The sequence below is a fragment of the Colletotrichum fructicola genome (genome assembly GCF_000319635.2).
Source record: "Colletotrichum fructicola Nara gc5 chromosome Unknown KSG_Nara_v1_contig09, whole genome shotgun sequence".
Lineage (NCBI taxonomy): Eukaryota > Fungi > Ascomycota > Sordariomycetes > Glomerellales > Glomerellaceae > Colletotrichum > Colletotrichum fructicola.
The window spans coordinates 1,854,704-1,875,386 of NW_027094059.1; the positions used below are offsets into that span (position 1 = coordinate 1,854,704).

The following is a 20,683-nucleotide window of genomic DNA, read 5'->3' on the forward strand; positions in this document are numbered from 1 at the left end:
TCTGCGGCTGCAGGTCTCAGCTGCAGGGTGCAAAGAAGCTCTCCATTGATAGGAACGGTGCACTTGCGAGGCCAAGTAGTGAGGTACTTGGACAGTGAGTATCGTTTCTCATCCCATAGTCCTTGATTCTACCTTTACAAGCCTACATACTCACCCTGGTAGCAAGGATACCGCACGCGCCTTGCAAAGAGCTTCGGGTTGCTCGGGGTGCTCGTATACAAGAGCTTATCTCGGCGGTTCGAACGTGTGCTTGCCGGTGAATTCGCGTGCCACGCCCTTCCGTTGTCGTCAGACGGCGGCCGCGATGGAGTCCGAGCCTGATCGGATTTAACGGGGCTGGCTGCGAACCACACTAATCCGAGTTTCCTTATGAAGCAAGCCGCAATACTCGACCTGTCGATGTACGCTGTGCGGGAGCCTCCGGGCTACCGTACCCGAGCCGACTTGGCCTAGCCGGCTCAGCTTTCGCGCATCCGAGTTACGTGGTCGGTAGCGGTAGTGTCCACTCCTGTGACCCGGCCGATCGTAGCGGTGAAAGGCATTTGACGATACGTTGGACATTGCCTCCTGAGGTTTGCCGTACTTGTTCATTCTCGGTCCAGTCCGTGGTGCGCAAAATGCCGGGCCAACTCGAGCGATGGCTGAAAGCCTAGCATTCAGCCTGGCCATGTACGTATCAAAGATGCGACGCACGACCTGTGAGTGGCTACATATTTGGCAGGAAATGCTCTCGAAAAGATCCGGAGGAGCCACAATGGCCCCCGATCGAAAAACATCGGCCACTAGTGCGGGTCGCGCAGGGTCGCCTCTCCAGTGCGAGACCATGATGTCAATTGTGATGTGGTGCAGTGAAGTGTGGGCACAAAAGCAGAGACGGAGACATGGACGCGGAGAGGCGTAGAGGAGGACGAGCCCTCCAATCAACGTCGAGTCCGCCAGTTGAGATGAGTTTTGGCAGTGGACTTGAACGCTTTGGTGGCAGAAAGAGCGGGAGCAAGGGGCGAGCGGGCTACTCAGTAGGGTGGTGTGCAGGTGGCCAAGGTAATTAGGCATCTAGGTGCCTTAGGTATCCGTAGGGAACGGAAGTACACTAGACGGGAGGCATGTATCCTCCCCGCTCTTCAATCCTCCCACTTGCACCTGCAACCTGCAACCTGCAACCTGCTGTACTACTGTGCGCCGACACCACCAGCGCGTGCCAAAGTACACATCCACACGAAAGGATCACCAGGCCCGGGCAGCCAGTGTCTTGTGTAACCATGGGGTAGTTAGACAGCCTGCCCTCCTCCTCCAAGTTGCGGAACGACGGCTTCGCAGCGTTAGGACCACGGGCTTTGGGATGGTTGAGAAGGGACCTTGTGTAACATCGAATCTCAGCCAAAGAACCGCGTAGGGCTGCCTGCTCCCTAGCACACGGCTGAGGGCGAATTGGGCCTTTGGGAAGGAAGGTGGGCAAAAAGCCAGACGTCGGTGGTCAAGGTCCGGCTATGGACTATTTGTAAGCTCTTCCTATCAGGCTCCCGCTAGCTTTCCATCTCTCGGTGATTCCCCGGCTATTCCCGCACGTTGTTTCTGATTCCTTGGAGAACACCTACCCTTTGCCGACTGCTTGTTTAGCAGCGTGACGTACACAGGTCCTCTACTGCGCTCATGAAATACGGACTACGCAGTAGGTATCACCGCCTGTGGGACTCACTGATAGGTCTGCTGTGCTCCAATGGATCCTGGGCCTTGCTAGGATTACCCAAAGGACCTCGCAGCTCATCCCGCATGGCCCTCTGTTAACCACCAGCCTTAGAAAGGGGGTTGATGGTTGGCTGCCCGTATGATCATTTCCCGCCCATTGGTCTTTTTGTACCTGAGACGATTGGTTCCAACGCTACGGAAGTACCTCTTGGCTCCCGGATTACCTCAGAACTATACCGTATAGACACACCATGGAGCTTCGACACGCCGGCCATTTGTATGCTTCCTTGAGCGCTTGGATAGCCTCGGGTTCGGCTGAGTAATGTAATGTGCATCACTGAGGGCCATGGAAAATGGCTCTGGTTGCGGGGGCAGACAGACGGTGGCTTCTCTCCTGCCGAGTCTCGAAATTGGCATTGACAAGAAGGAGCCGTGTTCGGTATGTAACACTTCGCAGGAAGTGCGACCTTAATTGCGAGCACTGTTCCCGCGTGTTGACGATGTATTACAAAGGCTAGTCAACGGTGTTTAGGAGCCGTAGATGGTCATATATGAACCGTCTGAATAGGTTGTTGCACCCGCCGAAGTAACTCGCGTCTCGTTGATTACCCGTTTATTGCTAGCGTCTGTATTGGTGGTCTAGATGATCTTCCTGGGCCTGTAGTAGTTGTGTTAAAGCCTAGGAACGGCGGTATAAAGGTTTAGAGCCCACAAGGAAGCTGTTGGAAGTAGGCTGCTACACTGGTCGCGTTCATATGCCGGTATTGCTACTCGGCGACGAGCTTTTCCCACATGATTCACAGGCATTTCATTCCTGCCAAGAGTGTCCGGTTGATTACAATGCCATTCACTGGCGAGGTCTTTCCAATCGAGCAGCTTCACATCATAAACCAGGAGTATGTTTACAACAGGTCTTAGGTTCTTTCGTAAGAGGATAGGTTTGAACTAACCCACGAAGTTCACTTGCACAATGCCTGCGTATCAGGTGAACTTTGTGAGTCCTTTACGAAGAGCAAGGTATCTGCTTTTTTACCCCTAAGTCACATTCATTTCAACCGGCCGGTCGGGGTCGCCCAAGTCTAGCTGGCGCCGCTTGCGATCTTGGTTCATTAATTTGAATCATTAACTATATATCTGTGTCGAAATTGTCCCTAGAAATGGCCCTGCCGGTGCCGTTGACCTTGTGACCAAGGCTATTGTGTTTGGTTGGCATGTCCCATGTTCCACCTACTACTGCCCCTGCATCGGGAGGACCGCCAATATTTGCTTCAGAGCAATCCGGTAGAAACAGGCGACAAAGAGCAGGGGTACTTAGGCACAGGCAAGCGCCATGTTAGTCGCAGGAAAAAAAAAACCCCAAAGAGGTTATGGCCATGACTGCGAATTCATGCTTATACAATTGGGATATGGCAAGATGCTCCGTATCTGCCACCATTCGATGCTGTATGTTCACCACGACTCCAACTTCAGGCTCAAACGATACAGCTGGTGGGACGTCAAGAGGTCACTGACAGTGCTTGTGTTGAGTGCTAAAACGTTCCAGCTCACCGGCCCAGCCCCGGTCCATGATATATATACATACACAGGAAAACTCGGGCAGTGTGAACTCCATTACGTATCACTTACTGGCGGCGTCGAAGACATGTGAACAAGCTCGCCGTCTGAGAAAAGCCAAAGTCGACACTCGCTACCGCTGGGAAGGGAGGGAAACGCCAGCAAGAGCACCAGTGTCCAGCGGTAGATACCATGATACCATCCTCCAGCGCCATCCCAAGGTCCAGGTGATCCCTATAATCAAATGACATGACACCCCATGTCGCCAGCTCCAAACGAAAACCCTTGCTTTTTATCCGCCCCTTCGATGCTACAGATGATATAAGAAAGAAAGACTCGGTGTCGAAGACGCACTCCAGATCAACCTGAGATGCCCGAACATAGGGCAAAGGAAGCGGGTATCAATATGTCCACGACGCTTTGCGCTTTTTCGATGAAATGACTGACCTCCTAGTCGCCGACTTATGCATGATTCCTTATTGGTCCACACACGTTCTTGTATTGACCACGGCTTCAAAGGCCGCCGACATGACCTCCTTGTCCGGTTTCGACGACATTGTCGGAAAGATTGATGAGCAATTGTGCCAGACATCTCTTTGTTGCAGCGTCGTCACGCAAGACCGAAGAAAATGTCGCATCTCGGAGAGGCTCCGGGAGGCATTGGCGAAGAGCTTCGCGTGCTCGAGCGTTGTCACTCAGTCTATTGGTTGCCCGTTGGTAAGCCCAAATCCACCCATGCTGACCGACAAACTCACCGAAGGAAACACCTGACGACATGCTTGAGCAAGCGAGCCGTCTGTTGCTCGACTAGTTGAGCAACCATATTGCTCAGAACAGTTCCTACCGCGTAGAATCGTTCATATGTGGCGCAGATGTAGTTGAGACCATTATCATCCAGCAGGATTTTCTGAACGATGAAGATAGCCACTGTCTTGCTCAGCTCGGAGCCTGTCTCCATGATACGCAGGCACAAGGGGATAATCTCTGTGGTTAAGAGAAAATTGATGACCTCGGATGAATCGTTCTTCACGAGGGCGCCGATAACGCCAAGCGAGGTCAGACGTAGGTACTCGAAGGGCCTTGATTTCGATGTCGTGTTCAGGAACGGATAGAGAAACAGAGGGATGTGAGCTGGATTAGGGTCAGCAGGCTGGAAAGGGGTAGTGTCGAAGGGAGTATCGCAGTGGTGATGCTCACCATTCAAGAAAAGTGTGCGTGTGTCGTTGTGGGAAGCAACGCACTGGAGAAGTGCCAGCGCGTTGCATACCCGATTAGAAGCTGCGGCTGTGAGCTGGGATGGGTTTAGTAGGGTGTAGACTGAGATGATCTCCTGCAACAAAGAAGTCATAACTCCTGCGTCGAGTGTCAGCTCGTATAGTATCCCAGCCTGGTAACAGGCACAAGCCATTATCACTTACCGAAAGAGTGCCAAAGAATGAGAGCCAACTCTGGGACTTGCTCTCGCTTCTTGCTCAGCTCCAAGAGAGCGGCCTCCCGAGTACTTTCGTTCAACAGATCAGCAATGTAAGACATCGTCCTCCGATTATCCTCAGATATGTTATCGTGGCCGCCGTCCTGTGTATGGGCATTGGCTAGGGAGCTGACGGCGGAGTGAGCACCGGCAAGTCTACTGTAGTGCTGCTGTTGCTGCTGATGTTGCTGTTGCTGCTGTTGCTGGACAGCCGAGGCGGCGACGGCGGCAGCTTGCTGTGCATGATGGTGCTGATTCGACTGCTGGTGCATCCATGCGGCCGAGTCCGCTTGTGGATTGAACTGGTGGTGGCCGCCGTACACGTGAGCAGTCGGCATCATCTTTGACCCTAGACTGATACGTTTTGTGGAATAGCAAGAAAAATAGGCCGGATAGAATGTTCAAGGCTGACGCCGACTCGAGTTCTGCGTCCGACTGTGAGTGTGATGTTTTCACTGCTCTGCCGCGTTATTATCGACAATGTCGTTTTCGATGGCTGGTCGAGTCTTGAATGGCTGATGTGTCGACGTGCGACAATTGGGGTGTAGTCGTGGGGCGGACTGGGGTGGGGTTGGGTGCGCGTGGGACTAGGCTGTTGGAATCGCAACGAACGCTTGTCGCAAAGAATGTGATCCCTTCTCGACAACAGCGGCAGCGAGCGGACAAGCGACAGCGAAGGTGGCGATGGGTGATGGGCAATGGTGGTTGCGCAAGAGTGATCGGACTGGCGTTAGGCTCTTTGGTGGGCGTCAGGAAGTCGTCGTGGTTAACCAACGTTAATCAGTATTGCAGTGTGGACAGGAAACAAGGCTGGCTGCCATAGCTTACCTTAGGTAATGCACGTCCATTTTGGGAAGGCGGTGGGTACTGATTGTCTACTTTAAGGTAACGTAGGTACGTTGAGGTACGGCCACGGTATTGGTCTCTGTACCACCTCAGCTAACTCGGCATGGATAGTAAGAGTAAGGTATGCACTACTAGATCCATACTTGCCTCGGACTTTCTTGCCCATGGTCAGAATCGTCGAGGCTGGCCTTTGCAGGATAAAATTTTGGACTACTACTGATTTCGTGTACGACTACTTATTCTTGCCAACTGTCGCGTTTTAAGACTCCTCTCCCTGACATCGCTGCTAAATCTCACTAAGCGCCTATTCAAACAGCGTCTATCTTTCAGCTAGCTACCGCACCCAAATGTCAGAAAGACTGACAGCCGCTCAAAGTATGACTGCGGCCGGAAAGAGAAACGGAAGAAAATCCCGGGATCGGGGAAAAGTGATGTAAGAGATTGGATCCAGACGATGTTTTTGTCCCCTACTCAACCCTGCCTCCAATGAAAGCTGGCAAAGGCCTTCCCGAGCATGTTGCCCACCCTTTGACTGCATGTAGCCACTCTGCCCCCTTTTAAAGACGAAGCTCTCGGAGCACCTGGTCGGCCATATTCTTGTATTGCCAAGTGTTGCCAACCAAGCGCTTAAACTGAATGCCATGCAGCGATAGCAACGGGACCTTCACAATGAATATCTCAAACTCCAAAACCATGTTTCCGCCGAGGTCGCTCTGGACATGGGTGCTTGTCTCGCCTGGCACTCTTCTGGACGAGCCTCCTGCTTCGCGAGAGACGCTGTCGATCGAGACGTCTGAGTTTGAGTAGCTGTCTGCCCCGTTCCTGCCTGTGCCTCGGGGTGTTGATGGTCCCCGATCTGTGCTGGGGAGGTCGTCTCGTTCTCGGTCACCGCCTCTCATCCCGCCTAGGCTGAATCGCCGTCTGTGGCCAGGTGGTGCTTGGCCAGGGCTACCGGGAGGATCCTGAACCCTCTTGAGATCTATGCTTGGTGTGTGCTTGCATGTGAAGCCACCCTTGATCTCTATGTAGTCTACTCCCAGACCTTTCAAAACGCGCTTGATGTCGGCCCTAATCTCGGTGACATTCTTTGTCGACGTTGTTGACACACTGAACAATCCCTTCAAAAAAACTGGTTTGGCTAGATCGGACCTGTCCAACCTGTCCGTCGATACACCACTCTGATCTCCCTGCTCTTGGTCGGTTTCTTCCGGGACATTGGCCTCCCGTGCCTCTTCCCGCCGGAGTCTTCGTTGCTGAATGCTCTCACGCCTCGCATGTCCGAGGGACTTGGCTCTCATCGACGCTGCGCGAGACTGTTGACCATCTCGTGATGCTGGCGGAGGCCTGTCAGCAGTTGTCGTCGATTGATCTGACCCACTGGTCGGCGGTGGATCTTTTTCAGTCCTAGTCGATCCGCGGCGACGAAGGTCTGCCGAGTTTACGCTCGTGGATCGACCCAGACCTTTCCGGCGTGACGACGGGCCCCCTGCGGAAAGAGGCGGGCTGAGGAGATCGCTGTGCTGCGGCTGACTGCTGCCAGACCGCAACGGCAGGGGCATAGGTTCCTCGCGCTCCCGTCTGCCGCGTCGAATGCTGAAACTCTTTCTCGGCACAGAGGACGGGGTTGTCTCGGCTGAAGCACCACCAGATGGGGAATGAACTTGGACCACTGGAGGGTGAGAGCGGTCCTTATCCAGCCGCTCCGGGTCTTTGCGTCTTCGTGTGCTAAAACGTCGCAGTATACCGGCAGCGGTGCTTTCCTTCTTTGGCAAGGGCTCAGGAGGCACTTCTGGGGACAGCGGGGCGTTTGGTGAGAGCTGGGAAGCCTTCACGGAGTCAGGTGCTTCGTCTTCTCCATGAGTCCTGGCACGGGGACGGGACCGACCACCGGTGGCCCTCTCACCAGGCATTTCATAAGCCGCCGTGTTGGTGTGTGCTTCTTGTGGTGGTGTAATCTCTGGGATGGGTGGCTTCTCCTTGGGCGTGCTTTGCACTCCAGGATTCCGTTCAGCGCGGTCACGGTCTTGCTTCTCCCGCACCAAATAGTATATCGAAACAAGCGGACTGAACGCATTTAGCGGATCGTTGCCAAGCTGAAGAGCCTCGGAGCTTGGGGCCGTCAGTGTGTCGCGGCTATTGCCCGAATTTCTTCTCTTGTAAAAGTCAAAGCCAAAACCCCGCTTCTTCTCGACGTCCTTGGCTGGCTGGGGAAGGTCCTTTTCCCGCTGGTACAGACGTACGGCACGTTGATACTCCTCGGATTCGATTGTTCGAACCAACTGTGCCTTGATAGAATCCGGAGGTCCGAAGTTAAACCCGGTCATGGCGTTGACTACGTCCGAGTCTAGAGGAAGAGTCAAGGGTTCACGGGGTGGCAGGTGATTGTCGGGCGGGCCGTTGTATCCCTTGGTCATCCATGGATGGCTCATAACCTCCAACATGGTGGCACGTTGTTTTGGATCGGTCACGAGCATACGGGATAGCAGATGCTTGCATTCTGCAGCACGTTAGAACTCTAAGATGTGAAAAGGAGAAAGAGAGGGGACAAGAAAACGTACCACTTGAAAGCCAATTCGGATAATCAACTAGCCCCTTCTTGATCTTGGCGTGGAGGGCGGGCATGCTTTGATCGTCGAATGGTACCTTACCGCACACCAACACGTAAAGAACAATGCCGAAGCTCCATATGTCAACCTCAGGGCCCGTGTAAGCTCTTGCCTGGAGCAACTCGGGAGCTGCAAAGTAAAGACTTCCACAGAAGGTTTTGAGATGAGTACGAGGCGCGAAGAGGTTGCTAAGACCGAAATCGATAATTTTGATGTCGCCGGTCTTGCTGATGAGAATGTTTTCGATTTTGAGATCGCGATGGACAATGCTGTTGCGATGGCAATAGTCCAGGGCGCTCGCGATTTGACGGCTGAACTTGCGCGCTTGCTTCTCCTTCAATTTGCCATGAGAGATGATGTAGTCAAGCATTTGGCCGCCATTGACGTATTCGCAAAGCATGTACCAATGATAGTTGGTTCGGACAACGTCTCTCATGCCACAAATGTGAGGATGACTGAGAAGCGTGACGATAGCCGCCTCACGGGCAGTCCTGATCTCCTTTGATTGATCTGCTCTCTCCTTATCTGCTCGAGAGTGGTGCCCATCTTCTGTTGAGCCACGTGGAATGATTTTGCAAGCAACCTAATGATAAGATGAAGGAGAGATTAGCAACTGTGTATCGTGACTCAGCTGACTGGTTGCAGGTGATGGGAAGTGAGCAGTATTTGAGAAAGGGGTTAGCATCTGAAGGGGCCAGACTAACCTGCTCGCCAGTGTCCTCCTTACGGGCCAACTTCACTTTGCCCATGCTCCCAGCACCGACTGTCTTACCCAGGATCCATTTCCCGGATGGCGTAGGGATTGTTGTGCGCGACCTGCTATGCTTGGAAGCGGAGGCGGAAGCGGAGGAGGCGCCCGTAGGGCTCCGAGGGTCGGTTGCGCCATGGGCAACAGGAGCAGGACCAGCGTTATTGGCAACGGCGGTGTTTGCAGGCATGTCGTTGGAGGTTCGACTCGGATGATGATTAGATCTGGTGCTGCCGTGACGCTGAGTGCGCGAGGCGTCGGCGCGGGAGTGAGAGGGCGGCGGATGGTCTTTGGAGGCGGGTCGTTTGGGGTAGGAGGCTATGTTTGCATGCTCATAATCATGTTTAGGAGAATTGTCCTGAGAGGTGCGGGGGGCGGCAGCGGCAGAGGAAGACTGTCGCGAATGTGAACGGTGTTGTTGGTGGTGTTTTTGTTGGCTGTGGCTGCGATGGTGATGGTGGTGGGAGTAGGAGTGGTTGGAGGTGGAGGAGGTGCGCTGAGGATGAGGTCCAGAGGCGGAGACTGAAGGCCGTGTCCTGGTCGATGGTGCGCGGGCAGGGACTGTTTGAGCATGTGCAGAGGGATCAGAGCTCGCCGGGATTGCTGTTGTCATTGCAGGAGGGGGGATGCGACACCACACAGAGCGAGGGTTCGCTGGATCTGGTGCAGGCGGGCAGGCAAGACGAGCGAGAAGGGACGGAACACGGGACAAGCGAACAACGGACGACGGGGAGCAGAGGGCGAGCGTGAAAGTGAAAGTGGAAATTCGTCGGGGATGAGAGACCAAAAGAGAGGGCGGTCAAGGTAAGGCAGTAGGTAGGTAATTGGGTGCTGGAGACGAATGAGAAGCACCATGTTTTCCGTCGTCTTTTTCTCTTAACCCCCTGCTTTTGCCTTACCGTAACTTGGGGTAAGGTTAGTACCTACCTTTACCACTTCACCCATCTTTAATGGGGGAAGGTACGGACAGGACACTTCACCTTCCATCCCGGACCGCTGTGTCCGCACCTTTCCCAGTTCGATTACGCGTGTGCTCTCAATGATCTATCTATTCCTTTGGCACAGGAGCCGACAGCGAAGCAAAGCTGCAAGAGCCAAACCGTGCTGTGCAGCATCGGAGGAGGGGCAGCAGGAGCAGAAGCAGGATGAGGACGAAGGGAAGGAGGAAATGAAAGGTGCACCGTAACTTGCCCGGGCTGTGGGGACAAGACACAGTGGGGAACCTAGGTAATGAAGACCACAGGCGCCTGGTGTTTGGCCGGGCATCTCCCATCCGCCCCCCGTTGGGCACCTTGCCCTCTATTTGGACTGTCAACAGGTGCCGTCCGTCGGGTAGAAGCACACTACCTTGGGTGGTTACGATCGTGCTTAGCATCAGGTCAGGCACGAACGCACCTCGCCCGCCTCCCTCATGGCACCTTGCCAAGTCTAGGTTGCGGGCGGGTAGCGGGCAATCTAAGGTAAGGAACTCTGCAGTGCTCTGTCGTTATCGCTCAATTCTCAAACATCGGCGCCTCTCGCCTCGGCATGTCTTTGTCCAATTGTCCAAGTGTCGCAACTCGTAACTCATTTTCGTCGGACTCCATGCCGAGGCCCGCATATTTGAGGAGCATGAGTTGTCCGAAGAACAATGGGCAATTGAGATATTACCCAGGCCAGGATCGGAACTTCTAGGTATTTTGTCAATGAAGACGGTGTAGAGTGTAGACCGTACGCAAACCGACCTGACGTCAGATCCCCGGCCTCTTCCTCGTCCCTCACCTCCAACAACGACCATTGGATTACGAGAAATTGAGGGCAGGCCGATGATGGCAGGTTCTAAGCCGGGCCTCAGCAGCAGCACCAGGGCGTGCCACTCCCGACCAATTTTGCATCTTTAACGAGTGGCCGACCTCATGTGTGTCTCTGCAACAACAGACGAAGCAGTGACTGACAGTCGTCGGTTGCGGGACGGACATGATCGAGTGAAATTACTCACAGCTCTGTCCCTTCGAGTTGACGATCCTGGTCCTTAATTGTCTTTGGGCGTGACCCCTGGGACCGAATGGAGCTCCGCGACCTCGTGATAACGGATTCGATCTGAGCACCAAACGAATTCATTTACCAGTTTGCTTCCAACGGCTCTTCATAGCACAGATAGACTAGGTGCTCTTGTTTCCTCTGCGATGCGCGGGCATGCCGGTGTAGCCCACGCCTGCAGTATGTACCCGTTCTGAAAAGGATTCCAGTACCCGACCTCAAAACAAGTTGAACTTGGGCCCATTCAAACCATCTCCACAGAAGCCACCAAGACTCTGCCGCGTGGAGTTATCCGCCTTTGGGGAAATTGCATTCGCACTACGTACCTGCAAAGAACAGGGTTCAAGTTAAAATGGAATCGGACAAGGGACTGCGGAGTCAATAACACTTGAGTCGCTAACATTGAGGAACAACCCAAAGCTGCCTCACCTACCTACTTACTTAGTGAGTATTCGTCAGTGTAGGCCCTTCCCAATCAATCACGGTACCTTACGTAACGTACCCCGTCGAGAGTGCTCAAGGTGCCTACCTACATACGTACAAGCCCGAAGTACCTAGGTATCAAAGTCAACCTGCATCCTCACAGGGCTGAGACTTTTCCTCTGTCGTTGCTTGCAGCCTTGCCGCACACGCACTGCCCACCTACCGCCTCTGCAAACCACATGTTCAACAGCAAAAGATCGCGCGCTACTTATGAGGCCGACCTCCACGATGGTGCCGCCGTTCACGTCGCCTTTGGCACACCTCTGCCGTCCCTAGACGCCGATACCCGTGATGATGGCTCATACATTCCACTACACAAGCAGGAGGTAAGGGACGACAAGGGCAGGCGGCGCCTCCATGGCGCCTTTACTGGAGGCTGGAGTGCAGGGTAAGCTTTACTTCACGCTCTCATGTGGCAGAGTCTCATTTTAGTAATACCCACTCGCTGACATTCCTGTCCAGCTATTTCAACACCGTCGGATCAAAGGAAGGATGGACACCTTCGACATTCGTGTCCAGCCGTACGGCTCGCCGGAAAGATGACCCGAGGGCGCCAGATCAGAGACCAGAGGATTACATGGACGATGAGGATCTTGCCGATGCAGCCGCCACGAAGGAGATCCGAACTACTGATCCGTTTGGGGCTCTCGGGGCTCCATCGCCTGGTCAGCGTCTGTCCGGTGGCCTAGCCAGCTTGATGCGCATTCAAGGTGATACCATAGGTCTCAAGTTGCTGCGAAAAATGGGTTGGAAGGATGGCCAAGGTATCGGGCCCAGAATTCGTAGGGTAGCAAGGCTCGACATCTCGGGAGGCAACACGCCTCACGTGGCAGAGAAGACGCACATGTTCGCCCCGGAAAATATCAACATGGTCAGCTTTATCCAGAAATCTGACCAGAAAGGCCTGGGATTCAACGACGACGACGACGCTCGGATTTCGCGAATATCTAGCTCTGGCAGCGCCTGGGCGCACCACACTGCCTCCGGAAACCACCGCAATGAAGTTACTAGGGCCGGTAATGGAATTTATGAGGGAGAGGATGATGGCCCGGCTAGCGGACTTAATGTGGTTTTGGGAATATCCGAGAAGAGGAAAAGCAAGCATGGCCAGCGGGGAGGTCTTGGTGTTGGCGTCCTAAATGACACCGGCTCAGAAGAAGATGATCCTTATGAGATGGGTCCACGGATCTCATATAATCGAGTATTAGGCGGGGAAAAGACCAAGAAGAAGAAGAAGCTTGCAGCCACCAGTGTGTCTGCAAACCCCGGTCTCGGATCCACGCCGGTCTTCGTTTCCAGAGCCGCCCACACCACAAAAAGTCGCGGACAAGGCAGGTGCGGGAATGGGAAGCGGCCTTTGAACGGTTTTGTTCCCGGACAACTCACAAACTCAAAATCAACCGGGAACTCAACGGACGGGTATCCTCCTCCCTCGGTTCCCCCTGAGTGGGCACCGTCAAGGAGCAACTCATCCCTAACGTTCTCTACAAATACGTCGACGGCAGAGGCTGCCAAAGCAGCCAAGCTAGATCCCAACACTCGCGCAGCAATCCTAGGCGAATCGACTTTGCCAGGCAAGTCTGTGTTTGACTACATGTCGGCAGCCTCTCGAGAGCGGCTGGCGATTGCTTCAGGGAAGACAGACTTGCCTCCAGCGAAAGGCGAGGCTCCGATTGAAGCTAGGGGACCAGCCGAACAGCAGCTTCAGGAAAGAATTCGCACTCTACCGTGTCTGCAGAAAGATACCGCCCTCGCCGCCATAAGTCGCGGGGCAAGCACTGGAAGCCCCTATGCCAACGACGACGCAAAACGTGGACGATATCGCCTTTACTTACAGAGCGCCGCGGGCTTTGGTGGGTCTCCCATCAAGCCATCGGATATGACAGATGATGATTTTGTCAAGGAGATCGGGGAATTTTACGGATGTGCGCAGCTCTTCAAACCGATGACAGGTTTCATGGCCACAAGATTCACAACCGCCTCGGCAGGATCCAAGCAACTTGCTACCAGCAGCGGATCAGAATTGGCCACAGACGTTGGTGTTCGAAAAGCTACGGCAGCACCCGCATACCTAGGCGCAGCGGAAGAAGCCGCCAGAATGGGCATGTATGGGCGTATGACGAGGCTGATCGAAGACTTTTCCCCTGGCAGGTTGCTGTGTAAGCGCTTCAACGTCCAGCCACCAGCACACGTGCAACCAGACGTTGAGCCCGGAGTAGCGACAGCGACAGCGGCATCCAAGATGCGGAGCCATTCACCTCTTCTTCCGCCTTTAGCAGACAAAATGGGCCTATCACCGGGTATAAGACAGGATACAGCAGCCACCATTGATTTGGCATGTTCTCGGGAAGCAACGAAAACTAGACTTGACCTATCTAGGAGCGAGGACTCAACCAAAGAGGTGGCCAGGCCAAACGACAACGTCTTCAGGGCCATTTTTGGTGATAGCAGCGACGAAGAATAATAAAGTAAGTGCCAGTCAGCCCCATTCGATCGCACGTTGCAGCCTGTCACAACCATTGAAGACGTTCTCGCACGTCGTTCCTAATTACATGCCCGGGATCGTGAGGTCATGCATGGTTTATCGAGGCAGACCCCCTCTCATCTACGCTCAGTGAACCTCAAGCTCTACAAACTTGGCCTCGTTCTGTCTTGCCCAGAAGGAAGCGGATGGTATGGTATGGGCGGCTACAGGCAATGGTGTGCCGACCTGAGCGTGGCCTCCAATCTCGGACAGAAGTAATTAGGAAATGACAGGGTTTAAGAGACGGGGGTTGGTTGGAAGGAGCTGACTCCAAACCGTAGGTAGTTAGTGCACCACTGTAGTACTCTATACCTACAGTGACCAGAGCACGGTTCACTTTCAGATCCGTTCACGCTCATTTACGTCTTAACCGCCATCCTCCCATGTTCTGGTCCAACCTCATCAAACCGCTCCGACAAGACCTACTCCCAACTCCCTGATCGTCACCACCGCCAACTGTTCCTTTCCCACGGAGCATCTTTGCCTGCTTCAGAGCCAGACGATAGCAAAAAGTCATCCGCGCTTTGCGACTTGTCGGTTTCCTTTGATTCTTGCTGTCGTATCATCGCGACTATCGTCGGTAACGCCTTGGTTCGATCTCCGAATAAACCCCCTCCCCCCGACGCCTGCCTTGCTGTGTCCTTGTGTGGCCCGTCGACAAACCTACCTTCTCGTCGGGCAACGATATTCATCGGCTCAAAGCAACCGCAGGCAGTGTAAAACGAGCGTTTTCGGCGACCACAAATCACTTCTTTCAACGATTTGACTACCAAATATCTTCTCCAACCGCCACAACGTTGCCAGGTCCGCAAGACGACAGGAACGGGGAACCCGTGTCCGCCCGGCCTTCAGATCCTCTCTCAGGAGGAAATTGCCTTTCTGTCGAAAAGAGGACCGCCGAAGAACGCCCACACTTGCAAGGAAAAGCTGCTTCTGCTACCAACGCTCGAGGACTTTCGCCCCCTCCTCAATATCCAACGTCCGAAGCCTCAACTTCGCGTCCACCACCGTTCTCGTCTCTCTACGGCAATTTTGAGACTAGCGCAAGTACCCATCACGTATATTGCGATAGTAGCTCAGCTGTTGCAGCGGCCGGATCTTCTGTAGCAGCCCCAGCATACGCACCCACGTCTTCTGTCATCTCCTGTGACGAGCCCGCCTCAAGCTCCTTTGATCAAGCCCTCACAGACACCAAGCGCGGACTCACTCAAGACAAGAAGGGCGCCGCTGCGAGCAAAGACGACGATACCGAGCCGCCGCCAGCTTACTCGGAGGGACCCAGTCCACTTCAATCCTTCACCTTTCTCATGGCTACCGCCGGTGGCGCCTCGAGTATCATTACTCAGGTACAACAAGGAGGCCCGCCCATCAATGCGATCGGAGGTAGGTCTCCTTCGTCGTGTGGCGGTCCGACTACCTACTGACAATGTGCTAGATGTCGGCGCCGACGAGACGATTTCCATGGACCTTCGGTAAGATCAGTGGCTGCTCTGAGTGAGACACGAGAACGGCTAACAGTAGTCCTGCAGGGGTACCAGATTTGTTCTCTCGAGAGACGAACTATTGACGTTGCCTGAGTTCGTGCTCCTGTCTCTCTTTCCGAACGGGCTCTTCCCCGAAGGTCACATGGGTGGATTCGCCGAAGGCGACGCTGTTCAAGTAGACGTACGTACAAGCCAAAAGGCCATCCGACCCCATCACTGACACTGATTGCTAGTATGATCCGGCATCATTGCAATACATGCTGGATTTCTTCCGTACTGTGGCACAGTCGATACCGGCCGAGACGTCTCCAAGTCTCTCACAGGAAGAGAATGCATCCGCTGCTGACGCCATGGAATCAAGAGATGACTCTTCTAAACGGGCAGGCATCATTGTTTTGCGAGAAGACTTGGATTTCTACGTCATTCCGCCGCGGGCAGATATCACGCAATCAGAGATGTTAGAGGTGAAGCGAGCGGCTGGCAAAGCGCTGCTTCAACAGAATGGCATATTCTCTGGCCTGAAAAGAAGTGACGAGCCGGGCACTACGGAGGCTCACCTTATCGAAATGTTGACAGCAGGGTAAGTTATGCAATTGACAGAGGTGTTCATTCACGATGTATGCAGTTGAGACTAATTGTCGATGCTAGCGGCTTCAACCACAATGATAGCTGGGGCCACCGAGCTGGGGAACCAAACAAGGCAGTCGTCTGTAGCCTCGCCCTAGCGCGACTGAGAAGTGACATTCGGGGCAATGACATGGGCAGCAATGCTGTCGGTATGGCTCAGAAGTTGCTCTTGTTCTGGCGCAAGCCGGCGAGGCGCTGTTGGTGGGAAGGTGTCGAACTTGAAAATGTGGAAGGTGTGCCGGGAAAGCTCAAAGTCTGGATACGGCGGGTCTGGACATTGGAGATGAGCGTAATTGGCCTCCGTTAAAGGACTGAGTTAAGAAGGTCAGATTCATGGTTCGGAGGACACGTAGGTATCTGGCGGTAGCGCACCTTGAAGTAACTAAAGGCAAAAATGCTGGGTTTCTTACATCTCATAATACGGGTCAGATGTTCCTAATATGTATACTATTCGCCCCCTAATTTTGGCTTTGTCTATCGTGCTTTCTCAATCTTACCCTCCACTTGGCCTTGCAGGTTTCACGGTTGTACACCAGGTAGAGCGCCCGGCTGTATAGCTTGTATAAAAGAAGTATATGCATTGAAAGGAGGTTGTCCTTCAGTGCCGGCCGATACCACGCCTCAGAAGTTGTATATTCCGCTGGTTACCAGCATCTATCATACCCGGGGGGCATGGCAAGCCCATAGGTGTAGCGCGAAAAGGCAGTACGTGCTCCATACACGTGATGGCAACCTCGTTGGATTTCGCCAGGACAACCTCCACGTGCTTTTCTGGTGCTGGGGCCAGTCCGGTTTCTCAACTATCATGCATTTCGGGGCTGTCTCTCGACCTAAGCCGCCCTCGTCTAAAAGAGCGGTGGCCGCGCAGGAGATGATAGCCTAGGGGCAGGAACTCGGTTTGCTGATTGCCAAATATGTCCTATGCTTAATAGGGGGGGTTCGTGCACTGCGCAGGAAGCATAAATCGCTGGGGAAATTATGCGGCAGCATGAGATAAATTGAACATGCTGGCCGTGCCGTCGCTCTCGATACTTGTTGGCAAAGAAGTCCAGCGGCCAATGGCTGATGCCATAGAATAGGAGAAGCGAGCCGGCTGGGACGTTTGCGAACCAATCCCTGAAAACAAACGACATCGAGTAATAGAACATCATCAATGAGAGCTGACCTATCTAAACCCTAATTTTCCGTGAACGCCTTGCTTGTGATGCCATGACAGCACTAGAATCACTCCTCGATGCTCTTGACACACTCCCATTCGCCTCTGAGATTCTCCTTCCACAAGGAAACCTTGTTGTCGCCTCCGCTTACGGCCAGAACGTTGCCGCTCAGCGACCAGCTCACACGCCAGACGGGAGCATCAAAGTTGAGGATTTTACAGCTCCATTGGCTTGCGCCGGTTGAATCAGAGGTCCAGATGCGGACGGTCTTATCCTGAGAAGCTGAGGCGATATAGGACTTTTGTAGAACAGTGGGTGACCATGCAACATCACGCACCCAATCGGAGTGGCCACCAAGGGGCTCCTGATCTGGCTTGTAAGACTGCGACGCAGAATCGAAGGTCCAGATTTTGAGCAGGTTGTCACAGCCGCCAGTGACAAACCGTCTGACGCCAGCAGAACCAGGGCCTGGAGAACTGCTCACGATACTACCCGGTGCAGTTGCAGGGGCCCACGACACGGAGTTGACGCCCAATCCATGAGCAGGGAAGGTAACGTGGTCGAAGCTGTTGTCTCGGAACTCGAGCACACTGACATTGCCGTCGGACGAGGCACAGGCAAGAAGACATCCGGATTCATGTGGTGACCAGGAGACAATGTTGACGGAAGCCTTGTGCAGAGCGAAGTCGAAGATCTTTTGCCACTGGTTGTTCTGCTCTCTCCATATGAAGACCTTGCCGTCGTAACCCGCCGAAGCGATGATGTTTCCGTACTTGGGGTGAGCCCAGGAAACACACCAAACCGCACCATCGTGTCTACTGCTGCGTCAGTCTGAAAGCTGATAGGCGTGTAATGAGACATATTCCTACCCCTTGAGGGTTTCTATAAGTCGTTGAGAATCACCCTCTATCTCGAATATCTTGATCGTTCGGTCGCTCGAGCAAGTCGCGAGCCGGCGACCATAGTAGTCGAGGACGGCGTCGTGCTGCAAAAAGGATTTCGGTTAGCCTCAAGAGCTTGATGATAGAGTAGTAACCCGGGGGTATGAGAATCGGAGAGCGGTTCCAGATCTGCACCCGTCGTGGAGTCGCTTGCGGTGGCAGTCGGAGGCCGTGGCGATTTCCCGTGGCTGGCGTGGGTGTCATTTGCACTTACAATCATATCATCGTGGCCAGAGTTTGAAATGACCTGAGCGGACGCCTGCAATGGGTGTCAGCAGGCAAGAAGCAACAACTGGGAGGTGAAGTAGGTGCAAAATCACCATGGCGGGGAAGTTTGTTTTAGGTTGCAAGCCGTTCTGATCGAAAGGTATGTGTCGTTTAAGTGAGGGCCAGTCAGAAGGGGTTGGCAGAGAAAAGACAGTGACTACCGCCGTCGAAGTGTGGGTAGAAGTTGTCGCAGTCGTAGTAGATGTTGACGAGCCACCTAATCCAAGAGCTCCTCAGGTTTGGTCAAGCTGGCTGCAAAGTGGGTCTCCGCAAGCTGGCCTCGTCTTGAGGAAAGAAGGTACTTGCGGGAAGTACCCCACCGCCCTCTCTCAATCCGCCCGGGGGCGGAAGTGAGTAAAGCCTGATTAAGCAGGCGGTGAGATCCTAGATCCTGCCACAGAGAAGAGAACCACGTCTTTTGACACCGTCGGTACGTACCGCGTTGTGCCGAGGTAGGCCGATTCAGAATGATGACCGTCATTCACAAGGAAAGGTTATATTCCTGTCACATCCCCTACTTACTTTGTGCTATCGGCTCTACGCAGACGTCAAGAACTCGCGGGCTTTTCTTCCACACTCTTGATTAGTCCACTTCAGGCTTCGACGGTAGCAGCCTCGACTTCTCGTTCGCATTACCTGCCGGCCGTCACATACACTCCAGCCGCTGAACCGCTGAACCGCTGGACCGCTGGACCGCTGACCAAATCAGGCAGAAGAGAAGCAGAACGGCGGGTGGTTCTTCACCCTGGGCTCTTTACTCTACGTCTACCATTTGCACTTTTAATCCGCTCAGGCTCCTTGAGGTTCCTTCTTGAGAATGGGTGACAACTCCTGTAGCGGCTCAACGCCGTTCAAGAGTCTCGTCGACCACGGCGGCCAAGACCGTAGCCTCCACCAGGATCGCTTTTCCACCACATTTGCTAGTCAACATGTATGTTTGTATCTACCTCTCCGTATCCAGAGCGCTTATAACACATTGAATAGGCCTTCAGGTCTAGTGGCTCGATGTCCTCGCCTCAAGCACAGCATGACTTCGGCGCATTTTTAACCACGAATGCGCCAAGCTCTCATTCACGGCCAATACCTAGTCCTTCCATAGCACCGCATCTCGTAAACCACTATGACGGACGCCTTTCGATGAACAATCCGGCCTCTACTTCCCGTTTGTCCAATACTATACCCTCTGTGGACGAAAGCGCGGCCCGCCGCCCATACCACATACCAAATGCACCCCCAGAAGCGACAGGTTGGGCTCAGGACTTTGCAAGGTTCTCTCAAAACACTCCAGCCTCAAGCAGCTCGGCGCTCATTCGTCCAATCACACAAAATAGCTCACTTCGCTCCGCAGACTTCGCGACAAACATGATGACGTTTCCCTCAAGGCCGTCTTTCTTTAGGCCTGTCGGAGATCCTGGGGCACTCGTGGAAAATGGGCCTACAAGCCACGGCGCTGACGCTGTTCAGGCTGAATTTGACCTCGAAATGGACAGGTGGATGGCTGCTCATGGGGACAGCCGATTAGAAGATATTGACGCCATCATGGAGGAGCTCGCGCGGCAGATGGAGCAAGAAGAAATAACGGCTGCCCAAAACGACGACAGAACCCTTGGCATCAGTCTTCGCGGTGAACAACTCATGCCAGCCACCGTGGATGGTGAGACATCCGTAGAGGAGAAAGACCACTCTGTCCAGGCTCCCTCTGGCACATCCCAACCCAACCAGCTCCCCGATGTGTCGCGGCTGGGTATCGATGACATGGCCGATACAACGTCAGCTGATCTTGCTAGCCCGGGGCAATCAGAAATTTCCGAGGCCGCAAGACAAATTTTGGAATCGGTTCAGCACGAGCAAGGTGACAAGTGGAAAAATTCGAGGTTCCTGCTACTGATGAGAGACTTCCGAGATGGTTACAAGGATATCATCGACAACGAAATACTGGAAACGCATGGCGATGACGGTCACTTGTTGGAAAAGGTCAAATTGACCGAGGCATGACTAGGCAGCAGTGTGCAGGTGCAGGCAGTCCAACCGTATATCTTGGAGGACAAGCCAACCTCATTGCAGATTTCACCCCGCGAGTTGACGGATTGAGCAGAGGATGCCATCGCGAGAAGGCATGTTATGTCCCCAGTTGCATCACCTACGTGGGCCAGGCGATGATGGATGTCGGCATTGAGGGGTTGAACCGATCTCGGATTTTTGTAGGCCCGAGCTTTTACCGTCGGCACCTCAACGGCTCATGTAATATCCCGAGCATGATGTGGCTTGTT

At 53.8% G+C, this 20,683-nt stretch overlaps 6 protein-coding genes across 6 annotated transcripts; 3 read left to right on the forward strand and 3 right to left on the reverse strand.

Moving 5' to 3' along the window:
• Positions 1-3,753: 3,753 nt before the first annotated feature.
• On the reverse strand, positions 3,754-5,052 carry rcd1 (Cell differentiation protein rcd1; the record flags this gene model as incomplete). Its single annotated transcript, XM_032029704.1, has 4 exons — positions 3,754-3,940; positions 3,996-4,371; positions 4,438-4,593; positions 4,659-5,052. 4 exons carry the CDS (start codon positions 5,050-5,052, stop codon positions 3,754-3,756), a joined length of 1,113 nt encoding a protein of 370 aa, XP_031890959.1.
• A 1,062-nt stretch (positions 5,053-6,114) lies between these two features.
• kin1 (Protein kinase kin1) lies at positions 6,115-9,101 on the reverse strand (the record flags this gene model as incomplete). The annotated part of the gene is made up of 3 exons (XM_032029705.1): positions 6,115-8,054; positions 8,116-8,746; positions 8,868-9,101. 3 exons carry the CDS (start codon positions 9,099-9,101, stop codon positions 6,115-6,117), a joined length of 2,805 nt encoding a protein of 934 aa, XP_031890958.1.
• Positions 9,102-11,592: 2,491 nt separating this feature from the next.
• Positions 11,593-14,239, forward strand: GPATCH1 (G patch domain-containing protein 1; the record flags this gene model as incomplete). The annotated part of the gene is made up of 4 exons (XM_066153151.1): positions 11,593-11,801; positions 11,876-13,572; positions 13,844-13,881; positions 14,219-14,239. 4 exons carry the CDS (start codon positions 11,593-11,595, stop codon positions 14,237-14,239), a joined length of 1,965 nt encoding a protein of 654 aa, XP_066007553.1.
• A 1,005-nt stretch (positions 14,240-15,244) lies between these two features.
• CGGC5_v014811 (WHI2-like protein) lies at positions 15,245-16,355 on the forward strand (the record flags this gene model as incomplete). The annotated part of the gene is made up of 5 exons (XM_032029707.2): positions 15,245-15,320; positions 15,373-15,409; positions 15,467-15,602; positions 15,655-16,001; positions 16,070-16,355. The coding sequence occupies 5 exons, from the start codon at positions 15,245-15,247 to the stop codon at positions 16,353-16,355; spliced, it is 882 nt and encodes a 293-aa protein (XP_031890960.2).
• Positions 16,356-17,272: 917 nt separating this feature from the next.
• Positions 17,273-18,469, reverse strand: nup-20 (Protein transport protein sec13; the record flags this gene model as incomplete). Its single annotated transcript, XM_032029708.1, has 4 exons — positions 17,273-18,020; positions 18,075-18,190; positions 18,361-18,405; positions 18,467-18,469. The coding sequence occupies 4 exons, from the start codon at positions 18,467-18,469 to the stop codon at positions 17,273-17,275; spliced, it is 912 nt and encodes a 303-aa protein (XP_031890966.1).
• Positions 18,470-19,230: 761 nt separating this feature from the next.
• On the forward strand, positions 19,231-20,408 carry CGGC5_v014813 (uncharacterized protein; the record flags this gene model as incomplete). The annotated part of the gene is made up of 3 exons (XM_066153152.1): positions 19,231-19,344; positions 19,398-19,681; positions 19,745-20,408. 3 exons carry the CDS (start codon positions 19,231-19,233, stop codon positions 20,406-20,408), a joined length of 1,062 nt encoding a protein of 353 aa, XP_066007535.1.
• Positions 20,409-20,683: the final 275 nt, after the last annotated feature.